General features: G+C 55.0%; 1 protein-coding gene across 1 annotated transcript in view; it reads left to right on the top strand.

The window, feature by feature from the left end:
- MYO5B (myosin VB) overlaps positions 1–21408 on the top strand; it is a 137005-nt gene that overhangs the window by 36119 nt on the left and 79478 nt on the right. The window contains exons 5-10 of the mRNA XM_015563840.1: positions 5086–5242; positions 7888–8031; positions 9516–9597; positions 11496–11603; positions 12721–12830; positions 17418–17683. Of these exons, the coding sequence (XP_015419326.1) occupies positions 5086–5242; positions 7888–8031; positions 9516–9597; positions 11496–11603; positions 12721–12830; positions 17418–17683 (867 nt within the window). The remainder of the gene's footprint in view (positions 1–5085; positions 5243–7887; positions 8032–9515; positions 9598–11495; positions 11604–12720; positions 12831–17417; positions 17684–21408) is intronic.

Below are 21408 nucleotides of genomic sequence, written 5' to 3' on the forward strand. Positions count from 1 at the left end.
CCTACCTGTGTGGCCTCAGACAGGGCACCTACACTCTCTGTGTCTGTCTCCTCATCTGTCATGTGGGAATGATCACAATAGGACCTCATTCCTAGGACTGGTCTGTGAATCTGTTGTTGGACACATGGAAAATGCCTGGCATGCGGAAGGTGCTGTATGAGTAGGCTATTATATTCTGGGTAAAGCATTCCATAATGGACTATTCATCCAATTCAAACAGTATCTTTACATGGACATGTTAAAGGATTTGATTTCAAATGTGTCTTCAGACATTTTTATGAGGTCTACAGCATGCAAAGAATGACCCATCTAAGTAGTTAAGATCTTCCTCAACATATCTCTGTTTTTACATTAAGATAATTTTTTGAGCGGTTTTAGGTTTACAGCAAGATTGAAAGGGAGGCACCGAGAGTTCCCACATACTCCTTCCTCATACAGGTAGCCTCTCTCAGCGTCCAAATCCCCCTGCCCAAGAGGTACCTTGGTTACAGTGGATCAGCCCACATGAACACCTCATAGTCACCCAAAGTCTGCAGTTTACATCGGGTTTATGCTTGGTGTACGTCCATGTCCTTGTACATTTATCTCATACATAATGACGTGTGCCCATCACTGTGGGTCATCACAGCCCTGAACGTCCTCCGTGCTTCATCTCTCCCCTGGCAACCACTGCTCTGCTGACTGACTCCACAGTTTTGCCTTTTCTGGGTGCCATGTAGTTGGAATCATACAGTCTGTTGCCCCTGCTTGTCTGCCAGGGGGTGGGCTCGGGGCGCCCCGGGGTTCTTCCTGCGACGCCAGCACATCCGAGAGGAGAAACCTCTCTGGGAACACAAGGAAGGGAAGGGCTGGACCCATGGCGCTACCTGCCCCGCACTCCACATGGGCGGCTTATAAATAGAACTCAGCTCTCCAGGGGCCGCCGTGGGACTGGAGTGGGAACATGATCCTTGGATATTACATGCGCTGAGTACTTAGCTCCTACGCGGTCAGAGCTTTAATTTCTTTTTTCCGAGTAGACCCTTAGGACTCTGACCGCTAAGTGTCAATTAAGTTGTTTCCAGTGACAGCCTGCTCGATGGTTTGAATTCTGAGCTGTGCCTGAGTGCACAGCCCTTCCTGAGGGAGGGTGACGGGGGTAGGACATCAGTGTCTGACGGCAGAGGACTCGGGGACACCAGTCCATCTCCCTCAGGCCTAGAACCCAGGGCTTGCAGGACCCTCACCCATGGGCCCAGGATGTGTCTCCTTCCCGCCTTGAGGCTGGGCTTTCTTGTGGCAGAGTCCATAGGATCTCGTGCTTGGAGTGTTCTGGTCCAGCCCCTGCTCACAGCAGAAGTGCCCTTTAGTGACTCCCGCCTTGGGAAGAAGCATTTGACTTTAGAGTCACTGTGGCCGTGGGCTCCGTCCCAGCCTTGGGGTGCCTCACTGTAATTTCGTGTATTCCTCTCCCCTAACTCAGCCTCCATCCTAACCTCTCTCTGGCCCCCAGCCTTTCTCTTTCCCCTGCAGAATCCAAAGTTGTTTCCCCAGTCTTATCTGCCCTCCCCGTGACTTGACCTAACTTCCCCCTCTAAAAAGGTTTTGATACCATTTTGTATTCATAGAGTTCTGTCTGTGTATCCTTAAGTATGGCGTTATTTCTTTTTCAGAAGTATTTTCTTTTTTTTTTTTAGCGTTGCATCCAAGATTCTTTTTCATTATTCTGCCTAGCCTGTCGCCTAGTTATTAACTCTGTCCATGGTCCTAACACAAACATTTTGGTTGAACAAATTCTCAATTAAAAATCCTTGGTGTCCCCATCCTCTAGCTTAGTTAAAAACACAACAGTAGTAGGTGATCTGGGTTGTGAGAGGGCGTTGAAAATATAATTAGAGGCTAGACAGGCACAGGCAGGCAAGAAGCAGTAGATTGATGATCCCATTAGGGAACCGAATGTATTCTACTGACACACCCAAATTTTCGGATGCTTTGTCACTGGAGGAGGAAACGGCAGAGGGACTTAATGGTGTGTGCAGAGAGGGCATCCTTCCTACTGGGTCTGAGCCACACTGCCCCTCCCTCTTGTTTGGAGACAGCGCTGTGGGTAGGGGCTTCAGCGTGAATGGTCCCCAACTCTCTGTCCTCTCTCGGGAGTGCCCCGTTCAGGGAAGTAGAGTTTGCCTGTCTGAGGCGTGGGACCCCTGTGCTCGGACCCCTTCTCCTGGGCGAGCCCCAGAGACTGGCACAGGGCAGAGACCACCACGGCCGATGTGTGGGGAGTAAATTGCACACCAGACCCTGGGCTCAGCTGTATGGTCCACTCTATGTGAGACTATGCGCTAGCCCTTGCCGGGCTGTCCTCTTGACACACGCCAGGTGCTGGCCGGCCCATCCAAGCCCCTGCCTCTGAGATGGACCACCAAGGGCTTCTGTTCTGGAGGGGAGACCTGTCAAGTTGTATGGTGAATGCTGTGAAGGTAGGTGGTCAGGGAAGGGCTCCCGAAGTGACGTTTCAGCGAGGAAGCTGAGGACACCTGGTTCGTGTCTGTCTCTTCGACGAGGCCAGGTTTGTTAGGGGAGTTCACTCAGGGGTGCTTTATTATTCAGCAAAGGGTATAAGCATGACAGGGATGTCACGGCCCTGCCCAGAGGGAAATCGCGCAGCAGACGGGAGCCCGTGTTCGCATGTGGGCTGGGGTCGCACTGGGCTTGTCACCTGGTTTTCCAGCTTGCAGGTTTGGCTTCTTTAAAATGGGAAGACCTATGAATCCCAAGCAAGCGATACATGGCTAAGGGTTTTGTACACCGTTCGACCAGGATGTAAATAGGTGATTAATTACATTGAAAAACAGTCAACGACAAGCCTCCTTAAGGCAGAAGATGATTGAGTACCAGGAACTGAGTTGTGAGATCAAGGAAGAGAAGATCGGTTTGAGCTGGGCTAGCTTCAGGCTCCTGCAAAGTCGGAAAGAATAAAGAATGAAGCCCCGGGGGTCCCGCCAGAATGGGGAGGGGAGATGCCACTGTGGTTTGATGGGACATTTTTGCAGGAGAAAGGTTTAGAGCAATTAGATCTTGCCTCCCGGGTGTCACAGATGGGGATGCTGTGTGAACCGGGAGTACCTGTACGTGCAGGTGCTGCTGGCTGAGTCTTCTCTGGAAGCTGGCAATGGCTGGGCTCCTTACGCAGAATTCTGTCTCCTGCCTGAGGCACAGACCTTCAAGGGGCTGTTCCTGTTTGGGGTAGTGGTACCTTCCTGACAGCAGCCTGAGCCAAGCTGGATACAGAATTCCACACGTTTGGGTGTGACTCTGCGATCCAGTCCTCCTTGTTGCAGGTAGAGAGACTTAAGGTCAGACTCGGGCCTGTGGCAGAGGTCTGTGCTCAGCTTGTCAGCCGCCTGGCCGCCTGGGATGGCTGCCTGTCTGCACAGTTCTCTCAGGAATTGATTTCGAAGGCATTGAGGAGAGAGATGACACCTGTCATGGTCCCCAGGGTCCAGTGGATGTTAAATAAAATTAAGATAACAAAGTAGACGAGAATTGGAAATACAGGCACCCACAGGCTTCTTCAGAGGCCACCTTTCGTGGTAAAGATTTCACAGGAACAGGCAGAGAAGCAGCAGACACTGATGACAGCAGCGACATCCTGGAAATACAAGAGGTCTCAGAAAGCTGCTGCTTGTTCCGTTCTCCGAGTAACAGGTCTCGGGTTCCAAGTACATTTTCAAGCAATTGGTTGTATAGCCAGTTGTGTAAGATCCACTTTTTTTTTTCCATTTTCATCTGTTCAACAGAGTCTGCCATTCACCCGGATTCACTCAGGCCCCTCCCCATTGATGATGGTTTGTGTGAGCACGGACCACACAGCTCTTTGCTGACCTTGAAGAGTGGCTGAAGGTTAAGGTTTCCTTCGCCCAGTTGGCACACTTGCATCTCCCTGGTGCTCCCAGCTCTTTTCTGTCTTTCTCATCCATCTCTAGTTAACATCAACCCCATGGCACCACTTTCCCAGCTTCTTGGCCATTGGCCCGGCCCCTCTGTGCGGATAAACTGCAGCCTACCTGTTGGGTTATTAGCCAGGTAAGGTGGTGGCTGCTCTGCTCATTCTCCTATAACCCGCTCTGCCCAGCAAGCCACAGTGCTGGTGTGAAGAGTTTTTGGCTGGTGCCAGGAGCACTGAGTTCTAAACCTACCTTCCCACATCTCAGTTTCTCCATCTGGAAAAGAGGGGCTGGTTGATCCCTAAGAAGCTGCTAGTCCAACTGTATATATTGAGGATCTATTTTGTGCCAAGCACTGGAGATGGAAAGTGAAGTGCTTGCCTCCTGGCAGTGCGCGTGTGAACCGGAGGCAGATGGCTGAGTGTAGCCCTTACAAGCAACTCGCCTCCCAACCCGTGGCCCAAACATTTGTTCTCAGCTCTCTGCTTGACCATCCATGTTCCTTGAACCTCATCGCCTGCTCTTTCCATTACTCATCTGTCTTCCTGCTGTTTTAAAGGGATAAATATAGATGCATTTCTATCTGACATAGAGTATCTTCTTTCTACCTTCCATTTAGTCCGACTGAAATCCCTCTTATTGCAATTGATAGCTGTTTATCTCGTTTCTGGGAAACTTGAGGCGAGACCTGCCCGGTGGTGACTGGCTGCCCTTTGTGATACATACATATGGACAGAAGTGTTCAAAACTGTCCGCCGACACGCTAGGCTCAGCTACCAGGGGAGAAGAAAGGATCCTTGTTCTTGAAAATATGATAACTTACCCAGCAGCACAAGGTGGACATATTGCAGAAACAAGGGTGAGACTATGCATCTGTACATTCTCAGGGGAGATTTATCTGTTCATGGCGATGACCTAAGGGGCGTTGCATCTAGAGAGAGCCTGGCCGAGTGACCGGCGGGCTGCGCCCCTTCCTGTGGGTCATAAAGAAGGGCATGTGCCATTCGCAAGCCCTTTCAGAACTCCTTTCTTGCTCCCACTTTGCCGATCCTGTCCCTTCCCTTCGTCCCTAAGAGACAGAGACGCTCCTGGTCGGGCTCAGGCCGCAGGCAGCAGCGCCTTCCCACGGCCAGCGCCTGACCAGTGCTTTCCCTTCCAGAGACGAGAAGAACCAGTCCATCATCGTCAGCGGGGAGTCCGGAGCCGGCAAGACGGTGTCCGCCAAGTACGCCATGCGCTATTTCGCCACGGTGGGCGGCTCGGCCAGTGACACCAACATCGAAGAGAAGGTCCTGGCGTCCAGTCCCATCATGGAGGTAAAGCCTTCCAGCGCCCTCAGCCTTCCTGGTCGGAGTCCCTTCCGCCGGCAGCGGGACTGCTGGGTGCCCACCGTGGGTGGCTGCTCACAAGAACCCTTGGGAGCACCCCAGGCGGTCAGCACTCACGTCTCTCACCGAGAGCCTGCTGTCCACTGCCGAGGGAGAAATGGCTTCCATTATTTTGGCTGCTGTGACTAATGCTCCTGTGACCGTGGGCACGCGAGCATCTACCTGAGTTCCTGCTCTGGGAATGATTTTTAAATGACAGTGATCTAAAATTCTGTCTTCAGTATCCGTTATGGCCTGGGTAGGCAGGGTGCTGTGGCATGGGAGACATGTGAGCGCAATATGTTCCCCAAGTACACAGATGGGGTTCAGTTGCTAAGGTCTAAAGGAGGAAGGAGTGTGTACATGAACCAGCCTAATCTTGCTTGATGTCGTGCAAATAAATGCTACAGTCATTTGGGCTCAAAACATTAAATTTCTGCCTTGTGGAGTTGGGACTTGGGAAATTGTGTAAGTCCCGAAGGCTCATTCTGTCAAATGTAGAATTTTACCATCCTTGAGCTGTTATTAAGTGTTAGACTAACACGAGATCCTGGATATGAACTTGGGCAGGAGGAACTCTGGGTGGGGTTAGAGTGTCGCCAACTCGTCATAAGTCTAGAGTCTAGCCGGGTCCTTGTGTCCAGGGAGCCCAGTGGCTCCTCAGAGGGTCATGGCCAAGCCAGGCCCGTCTTAATCAGGGGACAGCCGACTGCTGATGGCTCTGCCCCTCCCGGGGAAGGAGCGCTCCTCCCCACGAAGCAGCGGGCTGTGGTTCTGTCTTCATCTCATGATGTCTACAGCCCAGCCACGGCAGCGCCTCCCGGGGAGACGGGGCGAGAATGGGTGTGAGGAGGCCGCGTTCCCCTGGGGCTGCGCCAAGTGGCAGTTGTTCAAATTAAAAGTGATTCGAGGACGGATTGGCCTGATTCGGTGTCAGCGCAGAGCTCTCTGACCCCGTTCTGTGTAAGAGCTGATCGGCAGCCCGGCAGCGACTTGCTCACGGTCAGCACTGATTAAAGGGCCGCTGGTAATCAGGAGACAGCTAGGGCCGGGCAGAACCCAGCTCAGGCCGACGGGTCCCGTGGCTGCTTGGGGTGACGAGTCTGCTGGCATACAACTGTGGGAGCCTCAGAGGGTACCTCCCCCCAAAAAAAAGAAAAAAAATCCTGGGAGAAAGAAAGGAGGCCAGGGTTTCAGTTAGGGAAATGGATAGAAACTAAGACCAGTTACTATGCACATTCTCAGGGCTTGAATTTTTTTTTCAAAGACAAAGAAACAAGAAAACCTGTAACTATTCCTCTGTATGAGAATCTGCCTCAGCATCCCTTGCTGATCCCGTCTCCTCTTGGCTTCTCTCATGTGTCCACATACTCGAGCCACTTCACACGTGCCCATGCTCTCACATGCCCCTGCTCCTTTGCCCACGCTGTATTTATAGTCAGAACCCCGTCCTCCCCTGGGGGTAAAAGTCTGTCGCCCTCTAACATCCACTTCATTCGACACGTGAAGCTGTTTTCAGTCTGCAGGGCCCGGCTAATGGCTCCCTTCCTTCTGTTCCCACGCTGCCCAGGAGGTACCTGGTTATTGAATAATCTCCGTTACATTGAAATGACACGTTCCAGTCCACTTTTATTTTACTCCATATGTGTGCATGCAAATAAGCCTGTTCCGTGATGTTCCCCATGCAAGGAGCCACATGCTATCCACCATCTCGTGAATGCTTGTCACTCAACGTCTTTTTATTTATCCATGAATCATGCTCCAATGTACTTTGTTGAACAGCTTTATGGCATCCATTGTATGGCTGTTCCACATTTTATGTGTCTCTTCCCCCTATTGGTAGACATTTAGGTTATATATTTTTATTGCCACATGCAGCCTCTAGGTGCTGTGTAGAAGTAGCGGTGATGAGTTGTGAGGGGCATGGGTGTTCAGTTTTATTGATGTGCCCAGACGGTTGTCCCCATTTACATTGAACCAGCCGTGTGCGGACTCGTACAGCCTCATCCTCATTTCATAGTCTCAGAGCCCTTGGTTACTGCCACTCTGGTCTGTCTGTTTAGCCTGCCGCTCTCTGATGACCGCTGAGGCCGTGTGTCTTTTTCTGATGTTCATCAGTCATGTGAGTTTCTTCTGTCATTTCCTGCTTCTATCATTTGCTCCTTTTCCAAGTTTTAACTGCTTGCGTCGTATCTGCCTCTTTTGTTGGACTCTGGGCTCAGTGATGGTCAAAGTTTGGGTTTGTATCATTCATAGCAGTTGGACTGGCTTCCCTCCTGCACCAACATGTTTCCCAGGTCAGTCACCAGAAAAACGCAGCCTGGGTTAAAAGCCAGAGAATGACATGCAAGTTCTTCACACACACAGACGTTGGAAGTTCTTCATTCCCACAGTAGGATTATGGGTTTGGTAGTAATAATACAACCTCTTCCCTGTGTGGGCACCATTTTATACTTCAAAAGTACGTGTAGATCCATCCTGTCACTCCCTGATGCAGCCTGGTGAGGTAAAGCGGGCGAGTCCCTCAGCGGCGATCCCCAGAGTCGGGCAAGCCCTCCTCCTCTTGCACATCTTCGTTTGTTTGTTCTGAACAGGCCATCGGAAATGCCAAAACCACCCGCAATGACAACAGCAGCCGCTTTGGGAAGTACATTCAGATTGGCTTTGACAAGAGGTACCACATCATCGGGGCCAACATGAGGACCTACCTGCTGGAGAAGTCCAGGGTGGTCTTCCAGGTGAGGGGGCGACGGGGCGTCCTGTATGTTTCCCCCCATGGACGCTGAGACTTGCTCCCCGACCCCATGCCCTGCATCCAAAGAGCAACTCGCCCTCTGAGCCTGGAATGGGAGACGCTTATTCTTTTGGTTTTATTTCTCTCCTTCCATCATTAAGTATGCATTCAAGTGCTGCAGGCATCATGCCTGGAAAACATGGCACCAGTTATTTCTCAGTGAGTATTGTTTTCAGATTCAGTCGGCACACACGTACTGAGTGCCTGTTAGGTGCGAGCCGGTGCTTGACCCCGATGGGGCCGCGAGGAAGGAGTCCTCCGTGGGTTTCAGCGGCATTGCCAGGGGATGCCACACGGTGTCTATGGGGCCAAGCTCTCCCGGGAACCTTCCTACTAGGCAGGTTATAAAAAAGGCAAAAACCAAACCAGTTTCCTTTTCAAATTAATGGGGTTCCCGCTCCTCCCCAGACTCGGTTCCTCATTTCTGTGCTTGCCTTCCGTTCCCTTCTTCCCACTGCTCTTCGGCCTCTGGGGGGCCCCTCCGCCTCCCCCCGGCCTCTGGTGGGGTCAGTCGGCTCCCAGCAGGAGAACGGGCCTCCTCCAGCTCCTTTCGATGTCCCACCCGGGACCGAGACGCTGGTCTGTGCCCGGGTGTGAGCCGGCCGCACACTCTCCCCGGGCGAATGGCTTCCTGGCCCCGGCATTCCAGCCGCCTCCAGAGGGGACATCAAAAGAGGCCTCGGGTGTTCGTGTCCCGTGGCACCCATCTCCACACTGGCTCTTGGCAATGGCTTCACGATCTCCTTAGCCAGCTTGGTTGTTTTTCTTTCCGTGTTGCCCAGGCTGCTTCTCCACCTCCCAGGTTTGACTAGACAGCCCCACGGTCTTCGTTTCCCTGCAGCCAAGCACACAGCACACTGCATGGGGTGCGGGTGGGGTGCTGCCCAGGCTCTGCCAGACTCCCCTCAGCACCCAGGAGCTTTCCTCCCCCCGGCTCCCTTCATTCAGGCCTCACCACCACCACCACCCCCACCACCCCCACCACCACCACCACCACCACCACTGCCTCCCTCGGGGACCTTTCCTGCTGCCCAGCCTGGAGGTGGGCCAGAGCGGGCTCTTCCTCAGCCCCAGACCTGCCGAGGAGACAGGAGCCCACAGCGGGAGGTGTGTCTGTGCAGCCGGAGCCGGAGCCGGCAGCACGGCTGGCTGAGTGGGTGCTGATGGCGGACGCGCCGTGTGCGGAATAGCAATGATGTTCATAGCAGGGAAAAGGAAATAACGTTTTCATTTCAGAGGGGAACGCCCCCCCCCCCCGGGTTGGGAGAAGGCCCCACTTGAGAGGCTGGAAGATTGGAGGTGGGATTGAGGGGCAGGTGTGGAGGAGAGGTCTTGACCTCTGACACCGGAGCACCCTGGGGTTAGGATGGGGAGGGGGCACTCGTGGGGGTAACCAGCCTAAAACTGCTGACCTTTGTCCTACTCCAGGCAGACGACGAGAGGAACTACCACATCTTCTACCAGCTCTGTGCGGCGGCCAGCCTCCCGGAACTGAAGGAGCTAGCCCTGAGTGAGTGCACGTCGCTGCCCTGGTGGTGGTGGTGGGGGCTGCGCTGCAGGTGCATGCACCTTCAGTTGCCTCCACGTAGGCCTGGGACACACCTCACAGGAGGTGCTCTGAAAGGCGAGCCTACAGGGAAATGAGACCTGGTGCTTTCACCAAGCCTTTGGCTCGCTCGCTCTGTGCCAGAGCCCTCGGCGCGGTGAGACGTGAGGGGGCTGAGCATGTCCCTGCACAGAGGCCTGAAGTGACTTCCTCCATAGGCTCTCCCTTTGCTGAGCCTGTGGTGAGTTCAGGGTCCACGTTTTCCTCTCCCGTTGGAGCGTCTCCAGGCACCAGCGTGGGAGCGGCTCCTCCAGGGAGCCCTCCTTCCTAGCTGCGCCTGGCTTAGGCGCTCGTTCCTGGGCAGAGGTGTCGCCTGATGCTTCCGGCTCAGGCTGTGTGAGGCGGGGGCTGGGGACTGAGCTGTTTGCTTCCTAGCTGGGCCTGGCACCGTGGGCCTGACCAGCGGAGGCACTGGCAAAGCTCGGTGGCGTGGAGCACGGGGTACAAGGTGGGAAATGGGGAGCGACCAGGAGGCAGAGGTGAGCAGGGCCATTTAAGGGGCAGACGGGGGAGCTGAGGAATGACAGCAGGACGCTGGGACGGAGAGGTGGGGAAGGACAGGCCTGAGTGTGGGGCAGGGGAGGCCACTTCATGAAGAAAGGCCCAGCAGGCTCTTCGAGGGCCTTTGACCTCTGCCGTGAGGGCAGCAGGAGGGGTCTCTACGTGCCTTAACGGAGAGCCGGGGGAGCGAGTTACTGGCTGTTCCAGGGACGAGGCAGAAGCGGGAGACTGGCTAAGCTTTTGCAGCAGGCCTCAGCCAGCAGGCGCTGAAGGTCGGACCCAGTCAGGGTGGAGGAAGGAGGGAGACTCAGAAGTGGGTGGGTAGGAGGTCAAACTGCAAAGTCAGGTGTTGAGGAAGGACTGGGGCATCTAGGCATGTTCCACTGATGCGTGTTCCACGGCACATGCTCAGAGGAGGAGGAAAACCAGCCGATGTCGACATCAGACATTATACACGTGGAGATACTAAGTCCCGGGCAGGGTTGTACCACCCGAAGGTGCTACATAGTATGTGGGAAATGTGAGTGCTTTTCGGGTGGTTTTGATCATGTGTGTTTGTGGCCTTAAATGCTAGCTTCCCGGCCCCGCGGTGCAAATGCTCCCCCCGGGCGGTGGCTGTTTCTCCCTCTGCCAAGGCGGGCTCTGAACTCTAGGACCGGGCCTGGCCCTCACCTGCTGCCCCCAGCTGCCCCCAAGGCTGGACTGAAGAGGAATGAAACGGGGGGATGAGAGCAAACAGCGAGGGTCCCAACCTTGTCCATGTGCCCAGTGGCTCAGGGGTGCTCCAACTTAGTAAAACAAACGAACCAAAGATGCAAGTCCCCTTGGGCACATCGCTGCTCCTCCTTTATCAGAGAGATGCTCAGGCGAAGGTCGTTGAAGGTCATGGGAGCCGGGGATTCCAGGTGGGTGCACATCTTACCTGCCTGTGTGGGTTAGGCCCCTTTTAGAAACAAGTCTGGGGCAAATTCTGCTCCATAGTGAATGGCCCTGCCTCGCTCATCTTGTCTGTCCGTTCCCCTGATCGCCACAGAACCGCTTTACACAAACATGATACCTCATCCTGGCTGTGAGTGTCTTTGTCTATGTTCCCTTATTTAAGTTTTCTCTCCACTTGCCATTGTCAGGTCAGGTAATGTGGGAGAGGGTTCCCCGTGGACTGGGCATGTCACCGGGTCTGGGGTGGCTTACTGAGGGAGCAGGACTCCCCACACATCACCGTCTGCGGGTAAACTGGGGGTGAAGCTCTCCTCCCTCGGCGCTCCCCCCCGTGTCTGATGCCTCGCTCCTTCCTGCCACAGCCTGTGCCGAGGACTTTTTCTACACGTCCCAGGGAGGAGACACGTCCATCGAGGGCGTGGACGACGCGGAGGACTTTGAAAAGACTCGACAAGCCTTCACGCTCCTTGGTAAGGAGCTTGGGGGGCGGGGGGAGGCCGGCAGGGTTCCTTTCATGGGGAGGAGAAAAGCATGGCCACGTCCGCCTGGCTTGTCCACCCTCGTCAGCGGACGGGGAGGCCTCTTGTCCTTGGTGAGTCTCTCCTCGCTCTTCTCCCGCCCCAGCTCTCAGGTGTCCACGCTTCTTGTTGACCTGTCCTCAGAGTGGGAACTTGAGGGGGCACCGCTCTCTGGGCTAAATGAGCAAAGGTTTCCATCCTGGCAGGACACGTGTTTACTCCCACGAACATAGGTGTCACTGACTTATTTTTAGTCTGATAAACGATTGCCTTAAAATTAACTGCAGCTGGGGAGGAATATGTGGGAACAACTGTATTATTTCCTCAACGGCGTGGTAGGTTGACTGGTGTTCATTGCGTTATTCCGTAACTTTTATTTTGCTTCTGAAATATTTTGCAATTTAAGGAGATAGGAGAATGCCTGACAGCGAAGTGAACATTGTAAGAGGTTATCCATGTCTTTGGCAACTTAGTCGCGTACACAAATGTGACACGGCGTTCGCTGCCACAGTGGCTCGGGGAAGGCGTGCGTGCCTGTCCCTGCGAGGGAGCATATGGCGTGGGGAGCAGCAGCGGCTCCCTGGCCGCCCAGCCGTCACGGCTCTCCCGGGCGTTTCTCCTCCCCCTCCCCCGTCGGCACTTTGGGTGGGTGCCACAGATGTTTGCAGGAGATTGTGTTGGGAGGAAAATGAAGGCAGATAAACGACCATTCTTATTAAACTCATCACGACACCCATGAAGCGTGTGGTGGAAATCTAAGTCCAAAATGAGCCTGCAGATTGCTGCCCCTCCTTTGCTCCTGGAGACGGGAAGACGGTGCCGTGACCCCTCTGGTCTGATCAGGGCGGTCAGAGCGGAGGCACGCCCGTTCAGTCGGGGAGCCCGGTGCGCTCGGAGCTGTGCTGTGAGTGGCAATTACTTGGTGGGGAGCTGGAATCGTTTTAGGAGTCACTGGCCCAGAAAGGCAAATCAAACCTTGAAAATAAAAACACGAAAAGGCCCGTAAAAAGGTGAAATGCCCTTTCTGTCCTGCTGTGGAGATGGAGTGTCATTTGTTCTCTTTCCCCAGGAGTGAGAGAGTCCCACCAGATAAGCATTTTTAAGATAATCGCTTCCATCCTGCACCTGGGAAACGTGGAGATTCAGGCCGAGCGCCAGGATGACTCCTGTAGCGTATCGGTAAGTCGCATGCCAGCGCGGAGGCAGATGTCCGCAGCTCGCCCTGTTCTCGCGGTTCCGCACGACCGAGACGCGTCTGTGCGTTTAGAGGGCGCGCGTAGGTTATTTATTCTTCCCAGAAATGGTTTCTGGTCCCTTGCTGATAGTGTTTTGAAAGAACAAATCCTTTTCCAAATCAGCTGCCATCAAATGTCTGTCACGGAGGGCAGGGGATGTAGTGGCTATTCAGCACATTTAATTGACTTTTGAGAGAGGGAGAGAGAGCTAGACAGACAGGCATTGGGTTGGTGCCTTCACTGGTGGATTCTTATATGTGCCCTGACCGGGGAGTGTACCCACCACCTTGGCGTTTGGGGACAGCACTCTAACCGACCGAGCCCATGGGCTGGGCCTCAATATTTTTGATGGTTTGGTTTGCAAGTGCCCTGAGGTCTCCGGAATGCTACCCATGTGATCAGCCCACGAGTGCGAGGAGCTCCCGCCTGAGGACCACTCTGGAAGGCTGTGAAGGCGTGTTAGGCTCCATGCTCAGTGACCGTCTGCAAGGAGCTTCACAAGCTGATTGGGGGGATAGGACAGCTGACCACACTTGCCGAGATCCTGAGAGCAGGGGCGGGATATTGAGACATCCATGTAATGGCATCGCACACTGCAAGGCGCTTGGTACATGCTCGCGATGACTGTTACTTTCCTGGTGCCCAGCGTGCTACCCGATGTGCGGCCATAAAAACATGTTTACTTGGGCCACTGGTGGATTGGGTGCCGGAGCAGAACGGACAGCCCTGTGCCGTGCTCACAGGTGTCTCGTTGGGCTGTGCTGACAAGACCGATGTCCTGCCGTGACTCAGTGACTCCGCGTGGGGCCATCACAGGCCTCTTCTAGGCCCAGTTGTTGCCAAGTCCTGGGAGGTGCCAAGTGTGAGGAGGGGGCAGGACCCCCGACAGATAGAGGTCTGGGTACCACGTGGCACAGCAGGCCCTTGCCCTTGGAGGTACCTGCAAGTCGGAGGCTTCTGAGCGCAGGCCCACGGTCTGGCGCGTCTTGGATTATTCTCCAACTAGAGGCCATGGAGAGAACTAATTGAGCTGGGACCTGGGAGTCAAGACTGCCAGGGTTCAAATCCTGGATCTGACTCTTTAAGACAATTATTTTTGTATTTTTACTTTTTAAGGCCTAATATATTATCTTTTAATTACAGTTTATAAATATCTGAAGAGCATTTCCCTTTATTTCCTCCCGGAGTGATCTTTGAGCTGCATTTAGAAACTGTTGCTTCTTGTATCCTGACTCTTACTGATTGTTCCTTAACCTTCCTGGTCTCTTCCTCGTCTGCAGAGGGGGTGATGCACCTGCCTTACCACGGGGCCCACAGTTCAGTTCTTAACGACCATCATCATGTGGTTAGAGCCAGAGGGGACCCCAGGGGCATCCTCCTCACTTCACAGGCCCAGAGGGAGGACACTCCTTTCTAAGGTCACAAAGCCAAGCCCAGGTCCAGCCAGCGAACTTCCCCTGCACACTGCCCGTCCCTGGGCCCCGGCCGCCCTCCCCTGGCCTCACGGCCCCCGCTGGTGCCTGGCACAGTGCTGGGCACGCAGTGTGTGCCGGAGAAACGCCTCACCAAGAGGATGCAGGGAGGGTCCCCTTTCAGATGCGTTGTGGTCTATTCCGCGGGGTCGGGGGTGGGCCTCCCAGGGAAACGCTGCCATCCGTGTGCAGTGTGACTTCTGCTCGCTGGCTTTCATCTTTAATTACAGCAGGAACCGTGGTCCTCGACCACCAGAGCTGCCTGGGAGATGCAGCCGCGTGCAGTGACTTGGACGCCAGAGGCGATTTGCTTTTTTGAATTTGGCCACACGGGCCCAAAAACCTAATCTGTGATCTGTGCTGCTGGCTCTGGTTAATGGATTTAGCATCATTTAATTAAGCCTAAATGTAATTGCATGATGTTACATCAGCTTCAGTTAGCACCTTTAATCAACAGTCAGCAGAGGGTCACGCAGGGGGAGCCACACCCCCTGCGGTGGGTGGGAACCTGTCCATCCTGTCCCAGGTGATGCTCGGCACTTTCTCCACTGCGTGCACCTGGGAGCTGCCGGGGAGGGGAGGAACCTGAGGGCAGGCGTGGGCGGCCACGTGGCTGCAGCAGGCCGTCTGCATGTCGGATCCAGCTGCCATGCTGTGCCCGACAGTGAAGAATTTCTTGGAAATAGGTCCGATGAGTAAGTCGGACACTTGCCCCCTTGGAACCTGTTGCCTGCCAGGCAGCCCCCAGGCACCTCCCTTTGCCACAGATGGCTTTCTGTTTGGGGGAGGGAGCGAGCAGATGGGGGATCCGTGCAGAGTGGCCATGGCAACCCCACTTGCTGAGTGAGTGAAAAGACGGGGCTCTCCACACCCACCAGCCCACAACGATTCTCGTTCCGGGCTACATCTGAGAAAGGAGGAGGACTGGGTTAGAATGACCATTCCCAAGGTGTTTTCCTGGGAACCTTAATCCTAGCCAGTGGTCGGCAAACTCATTAGTCAACAGAGCCAAATATCAACAGGACAACGATTGAAATTTCTTTTGAGAGCCAAATTTTTTAAACTTAAACTATATAGGTAGGTACATTGTTAGTAACTTAATTAGGGTACTCCTAAGGCTTAGGAAGAGCCACACTCAAGGGGCCAAAGAGCCGCATGTGGCTCGTGACCACATGTGGTTGGCAAACTGTGGCTCGAGAGCCACATGCAGCTCTTTGTACCTACCTATATACCTATATACCTATATACAGTGTACCTACCTATAAAGTTTAAGTTTTAAAAAACTGGCTCTCAAAAGAAATTTCAATCGTTGTACTGTTGATATTTGGCTCTGTTGGCTAATGAGTATGCCCACCACTGGCTCTAGGCCAGTGATGGCGAACCTTTTGAGCTCGGCATGTCAGCATTTTGAAAAACCCTAACTTAACTCTGGTGCCGTGTCACATATAGAAATTTTTTGATCTTTGCAACCATAGCAAAACAGAGACTTATATTTTTGATATTTATTTTATATGTTTAAATGCCATTTAACAAAGAAAAATCAACCCAAAAAATGAGTTCACGTGTCACCTCTGACACGTGTCAGAGGTTCGCCATCACTGCTCTAGGCCATTTCGTGGGAAAGCGAGGGCTCTTTGGGTTCTAAGCGTCCAGGAAGTGCGTGGTGCAGGGTCTGCCTCTTGGTGCTTACAGGCTAACAAACCAGCACAGCTGTGTTTGACCTGATTCACCCACCCTCCCCTTTTATTAAAAGCCAGTTAACTATTGTAACTGCTGCTCCACAGAACATGCTTTGGGCCTTAATGACTTGGGGAGGTTCTCTCTTCCTCTGGCATTCTGTTGCTTTGTAATTGTGTTTGTTCCGCTTAGATTTTAAATATTCCTAGGAGAAACAGCACAACCTGGGGATGGAGTGTTGAGAGGGAAGTGGTAGCCCTCATGCAGAGCCTGCTAGGCCGCCTCGTCCGAAAAGGAGTCCCACCAGCAATGCAGGGCCATTAGGAGGCGGCCGGCATGTTCTCACGGCTGCCCTTTCAAGGCTGGGTGGTCACTTCCCGTGTGGAGTGAGGTGGGGGATGAATAATGGAGCACCTCGGAGGAAAAGCGGGGTTTCCGGGGGTCCCTGAGTACCCAAGAAACAGCACCTTGGGTGAAATGAGACAAGCCCCTGTGGGACATCTGGTTTCAGTGACTCAGGCCAGTGGTGTGGTTGGGGCTGGGGGAAGGGAGGGTCGGGATGAAGTGCAGCCAACGGAGCAGCTGGGTTCTCTGGGTCGCGGGCCCCTGGGTGAGACCTTGCACGGCTGCAGGGCTGGGCTTCTCGGGGTGGGGGGTGGGGAGAGGGACTTAGGCTGGAGGAAGTCCTGTTTTCCCAGCTCTCAGCTTGTGACGTCAGCAGGTCGCGTTCCTGGTGATTTTTCAGGTCAAAACCAGTCCCATACTTTGCTATTTGTCCAGCTTCCCGCCTGGATTCACTTACCCCCCGAGCTTTAAGACTGTAAAGTTCAGTGGCATGTGGTTTAGTGGTCCTGGCGCTATGATGAGAGAACATCTGCTTGGGAGACCGGACAGGTGCCGTCCGTGTAGGCTCGGCTCAGGGCTCGCTGCTGGCACGGGGCTGAGACTCGTGCCGGTCCCGCCCAGAGCCTCGCTGGTCAGTGCGGATTCTTTCTGGCTGAGGGCAGGCCCTGCACATGGAGCTCTGCAGGTGGCACGGCCTCCACTGGGTCCTGCTGGCCCCCAGCTCCTCACTCCTAATGGTTTACCCGCTCCCTGCAGTCCCTCTGCAGCCAGCTGGCGGTGGAGGAGGGGACAGGAAAGGGGGAGAGTTTTGTTGGCTTACGCCCTGATCATTTGGTCAGTGGCAGGGGTCATGATCAGCTGGAATGACACTCTTCGGGCCCTAGCTGTCCTCTCCACTTAGCCGAGTGTTGGTGAGACTGGAGCGCTGGGGCCCATGTCCCCTGGGCAGCGGGGAGAGGGCACGCAGGGGTGCTTGTCCGCCACGCTCCCCCCAGAACCCCATCCCTGCCCTGACCCCACCCCTGTGCATCTTCCAGCCGCAGGACGAGCACCTCAGCGCCTTCTGCCGCCTGCTGGGGGTGGAGCACAGCCAGATGGAGCACTGGCTGTGCCACCGCAAGCTGGTCACCACGGCGGAGACCTACGTCAAGACCATGTCCCTGCAGCAGGTGGTCAACGCCCGCAACGCGCTGGCCAAGCACATCTACGCGCAGCTGTTCGGCTGGATCGTGGAGCAGGTCAACAAGGCGCTGCACACCGCCCTCAAGCAGCACTCCTTCATCGGCGTCCTAGACATCTACGGGTGGGTGCCCGCCCCTGCCCTGGCCTCCCGGGGGCTGGGTGTCTTCCTGCTTCAGAGCTGCTGGCCTGGAGACCCCCAGGCAGTTCTCAATGGGGGAGTGTGAAGTGGGGGGTGGCGTTTCTGGTTGTCACGGTGACTGGGGTGGCCCGAGGCCAGGGCGCTAGGTGTCCCACAGTATGGAGGACAGTCCCGAGGGGGAGCAGACCCTGTCCTAACACCAGTAGCTCCCCCACTGGGAACCCTGTAGATACGTTTCTACAACCAGGAAACAGCCAGAGGGGAAAGTGTCTCACCCAACTCAGCCTGGAAGTTACTGTGAACTTAAATCCAGGTTTCGTGTCTTCAGTTTATTTCATTTACATCTACCACCCGACTTCCTTCCCCAGGTCACCAGTCCCGGGAGTCATGTTGATGCCATGATCTTGCCCAGCACCGGGCAGGTCTGGGCTGTGTGTTCGTTCTGGGAGGTTTCTCTTCCCATCAGAATTCTAACCGGCGGGAAGGGCCGTTGTTACTCACAGCAGCCTGTTCTGCAGGGAGAGGCACAGCAGACATGTGGCGAGGCCGGGGGAGACGCGTGGATTCCTTGCTGCCACAGCTCCCTGGGTGACTGCAGATCACAGCCCGTCTGCGCTGTAGTCCTCGTAGCGTGGCATGAAGTTTTGAGCCAGTCTGAGGTTCTTTCTGGTCCCCGTGGAATTGTGGGAAGGGAGATGTGCTGGGTCACACCCCCCATACACCCCGTGCACTTCTATGATCCGGGCCCTGCCCCCTCTGAGCTACTAACAGAGAAAGTCCTCGGGGGTCTTCACATCGCAGGAGCCACGGCTTCTGTCTTAACATAGAAACTCGGACCCACAGAGCGGAGCAGCGTGAGGACAGCGATGCTCTCGTGGAAACGGCTGCTCGGGGGCTGATCGGCCAGACCCCCCTGACGCTGAGGCCGTAGTGAAGGAGCGTCTCCTCTAAAAGTGACCACTTCCCCGCCCGCCCGGCCCTCGTGGCGCCTCCTCTACTCTGTCCCTCCTTGGGCTTCACATCCAGCCTCGCCGCGTGCAGTGGAGGTGACGGCAGAAGGACGCGGCTTTCTGGCGTCGCAGGGGCCTGTGCACAGGCCACGCCACACAGGCGGCCGCAAGAGAAGCTGTGCCGGGCGGCCGAGGTCCAGGCACTGAGCGCTGGATGAGCTGTGAGGCAGGAGAGAGCACGCTGGTGGGCACGGCCAGGAAAGCTTTGTGGGAGGGGAGGTTTGACCTGGATCTTGTGAAAGCATGGAGGGGCGGGGAGACTAGGAATAGGAGCACAGTCAAAGCAGCAGGAGAAAGTGTGAGAGGAGACCTCCCGGGGATGGGGAGTCGCCAGCGTGGGAAGCAGGAGGTGCGTCCTCCTCGGGGCTTCGGGCTCTCCCCTGCGCGACCCTGGGCAGGTCCCTGCTCCCGCTCAGCGGAGTGCCTGCCCTTGTGTGCAGCCCCCTGGTGGCTCCGGGACAGCACGCACGGCCTGTGCCCCGGGAGACCCGCTGCCAGACTGGCAGTAATTAGTTCTGCTCCGTTCCCTCTGCCACGAGCATCTTCAGGTTAATTGGATTTCCCCAAACACTGACCTTTGGGGTACATTCTGCAGTAGGCCCCAGAGAAAGGGCTGCAGCAATCCCTTCATCTACCTGGGCAGGTTCTCATTTTACTGAGCTTTCGATTGGGGAAGATTATCATGCAGACTCATTAGATGTAAAAATAGCTTTTTAAAAAATTTTCATTGATTCCAGAGAGGGCAGGAGAGGGAGAGAGAGATAGAAACATCAGTGATGAGAGAGAATCACCAATCGGCTGCCTCCTGCACGCCCCCTACTGGGAATCGAGCGTGCAACCTGGGCCTATGCCCTTGACCGGAATCGAACCCGGGACCCTTCAGTCCGCAGGCCGAGGCTCTATCCACTGAGCCAAACTGGCCAGGGTGAAATATCTTGGCTTCAGTGCTCCTGATGTGCAAAGTCTGAAAGGCCAGTTCTGTTCTGGTCACACACATCCCAGCTGGCCCTCGAGGCTGATGGACAGCGTCCCCTCTCCGGGACCCCCAAGAAGAGGCGGGCTTGTGGTTGAGGGGCCTCTGGGAGTGGGGCTCATCCCATGCAGCTGGGTTTCATGCTTGCATTTGCCTGTTAGTTTTTACAGCCGAGTTCCTTTTCTCTAAGGCCTGTTGCTGCCCGAAGGGGAGAAGCAGGTGGCAGGGGGCTTGTGTGTGGTCTCACAGGTGGACTCGTCCTTGGGGAGGGTGGGGACCCTGAGGATGCCGCCTCCTGTTTCCAGTGCTGACCCCTGACCTGTGCATCTCCCTCGTCCGAGAGCGGCCTGGGTTCCTTTGGGGACACCTGACAGCTGTGCTGGGGGCCCAGCTGCATGGGGCCACCTGCCAGCCCTCTTGGGAATTCTCCTACCCTTCGGCCTCCTTCCAGACGTGCCATGCTGTTTTCTTTTCTCCTTTCTACATCCCTGTTCCTTCTCAGAAGCTAATTGACGTTGTCAAACCGTGTCATAAAGAAGTGGCATATTGAAAAGGGATTGGCTCTCTCTCTCTCAGGCCAGAAATGAGCAAAGACAGAGCGGAGCTGCTGCCCTCCCCACAGGCAGGCACTGGCCGCGTCCACAGACCACGCCTGTCCCCGGATGAACTGCAGCCCTGTCTGTGGCGTTGTTGGCCCTGCAGTCAAGCCTGCTCTGCAGACAGCTGGAGAGAGCTTGGCCGGGCAGATGAGCCACTCCAGGTCTTTCTACAAATGCTTAACCGGCTACTATAGAATCGGCAGCCGGAGTGAATAAACACTCCCGTCTGTACACACGTAAGCCAACGGTGCACGGGCCAGCATCGTCACCCGCACGCCCCGCGCTGTGCTGTTCTAGCCGGCAGTTAGGTCAGATGGTAGAAAAGGCTCTGAACGCTGAATACAGTGCATGGGCCACAGCTGCCCCCACCACCCTCTGAGGAACCCCCGGCGAGAGGCCCTTCCCCCAGGTGCTCCCCAGCATTTATTTCCAGACACCCAGTGCCCAGTAGAAGGCGGCTTCCCTGCACCTCGCTCCCCTGCCCCGGCTCCAAAACAGTGCAGAGCAAGCGGCACCCTCAGCAATTTAGCCGACCCAAGCCGAGGTCCCTCCTTAGCGGAGGGTCCATGATGCTGCTGCAGGGGATTCCTGACCAGGCAGGGGGTGGAGATGAACAGGAAGGCGCCAGGCAGCTGGCTGGGTCCCCTCTTCATGTCGCATTAGCCAGCGCTTGCCTCTACAGGCCTGATTAATTGCAGCCATAATCCTTCATTGCTCTCACTCCTCAAGGCAACAAGAAAGAAATGGCTTCAATTTGGGGAAAAAATACACATTTATTTGTCTTTGACCTGAGCCTTCAACATGCCATGGTAGCGGGGGCTTTGGCTGTGCCCAGCCTGTTCTGGGCGAGGACTTGGCCGAGGAGACTTGGAGCAAGGCAGGGTACAGACTCCTGCCTGACACTGAGGTGGGGGCAGGGGGCGGAGCGGGGAGAGGGATGCGTGGGCCCCAGGAAGCAGGAAGTGGGGCTGGCTGGGATCTCATAGCCCTCTCCGCCCTCCTGTGCCTTTCTGTGCCTCGTGCAGTATTTCCTAACTTTAAAATTAGCATCCAGTCCTCTTCATTCAGTGCTTTTGAATGATGTGTTTTTAATTTTTTTAATTGTGCTTAAAAAAAAACCCTTTA

The sequence above is a fragment of the Myotis davidii genome, unplaced genomic scaffold, assembly GCF_000327345.1.
Source record: "Myotis davidii unplaced genomic scaffold, ASM32734v1 scaffold378, whole genome shotgun sequence".
Classification (NCBI taxonomy): Eukaryota; Metazoa; Chordata; class Mammalia; order Chiroptera; family Vespertilionidae; genus Myotis; species Myotis davidii.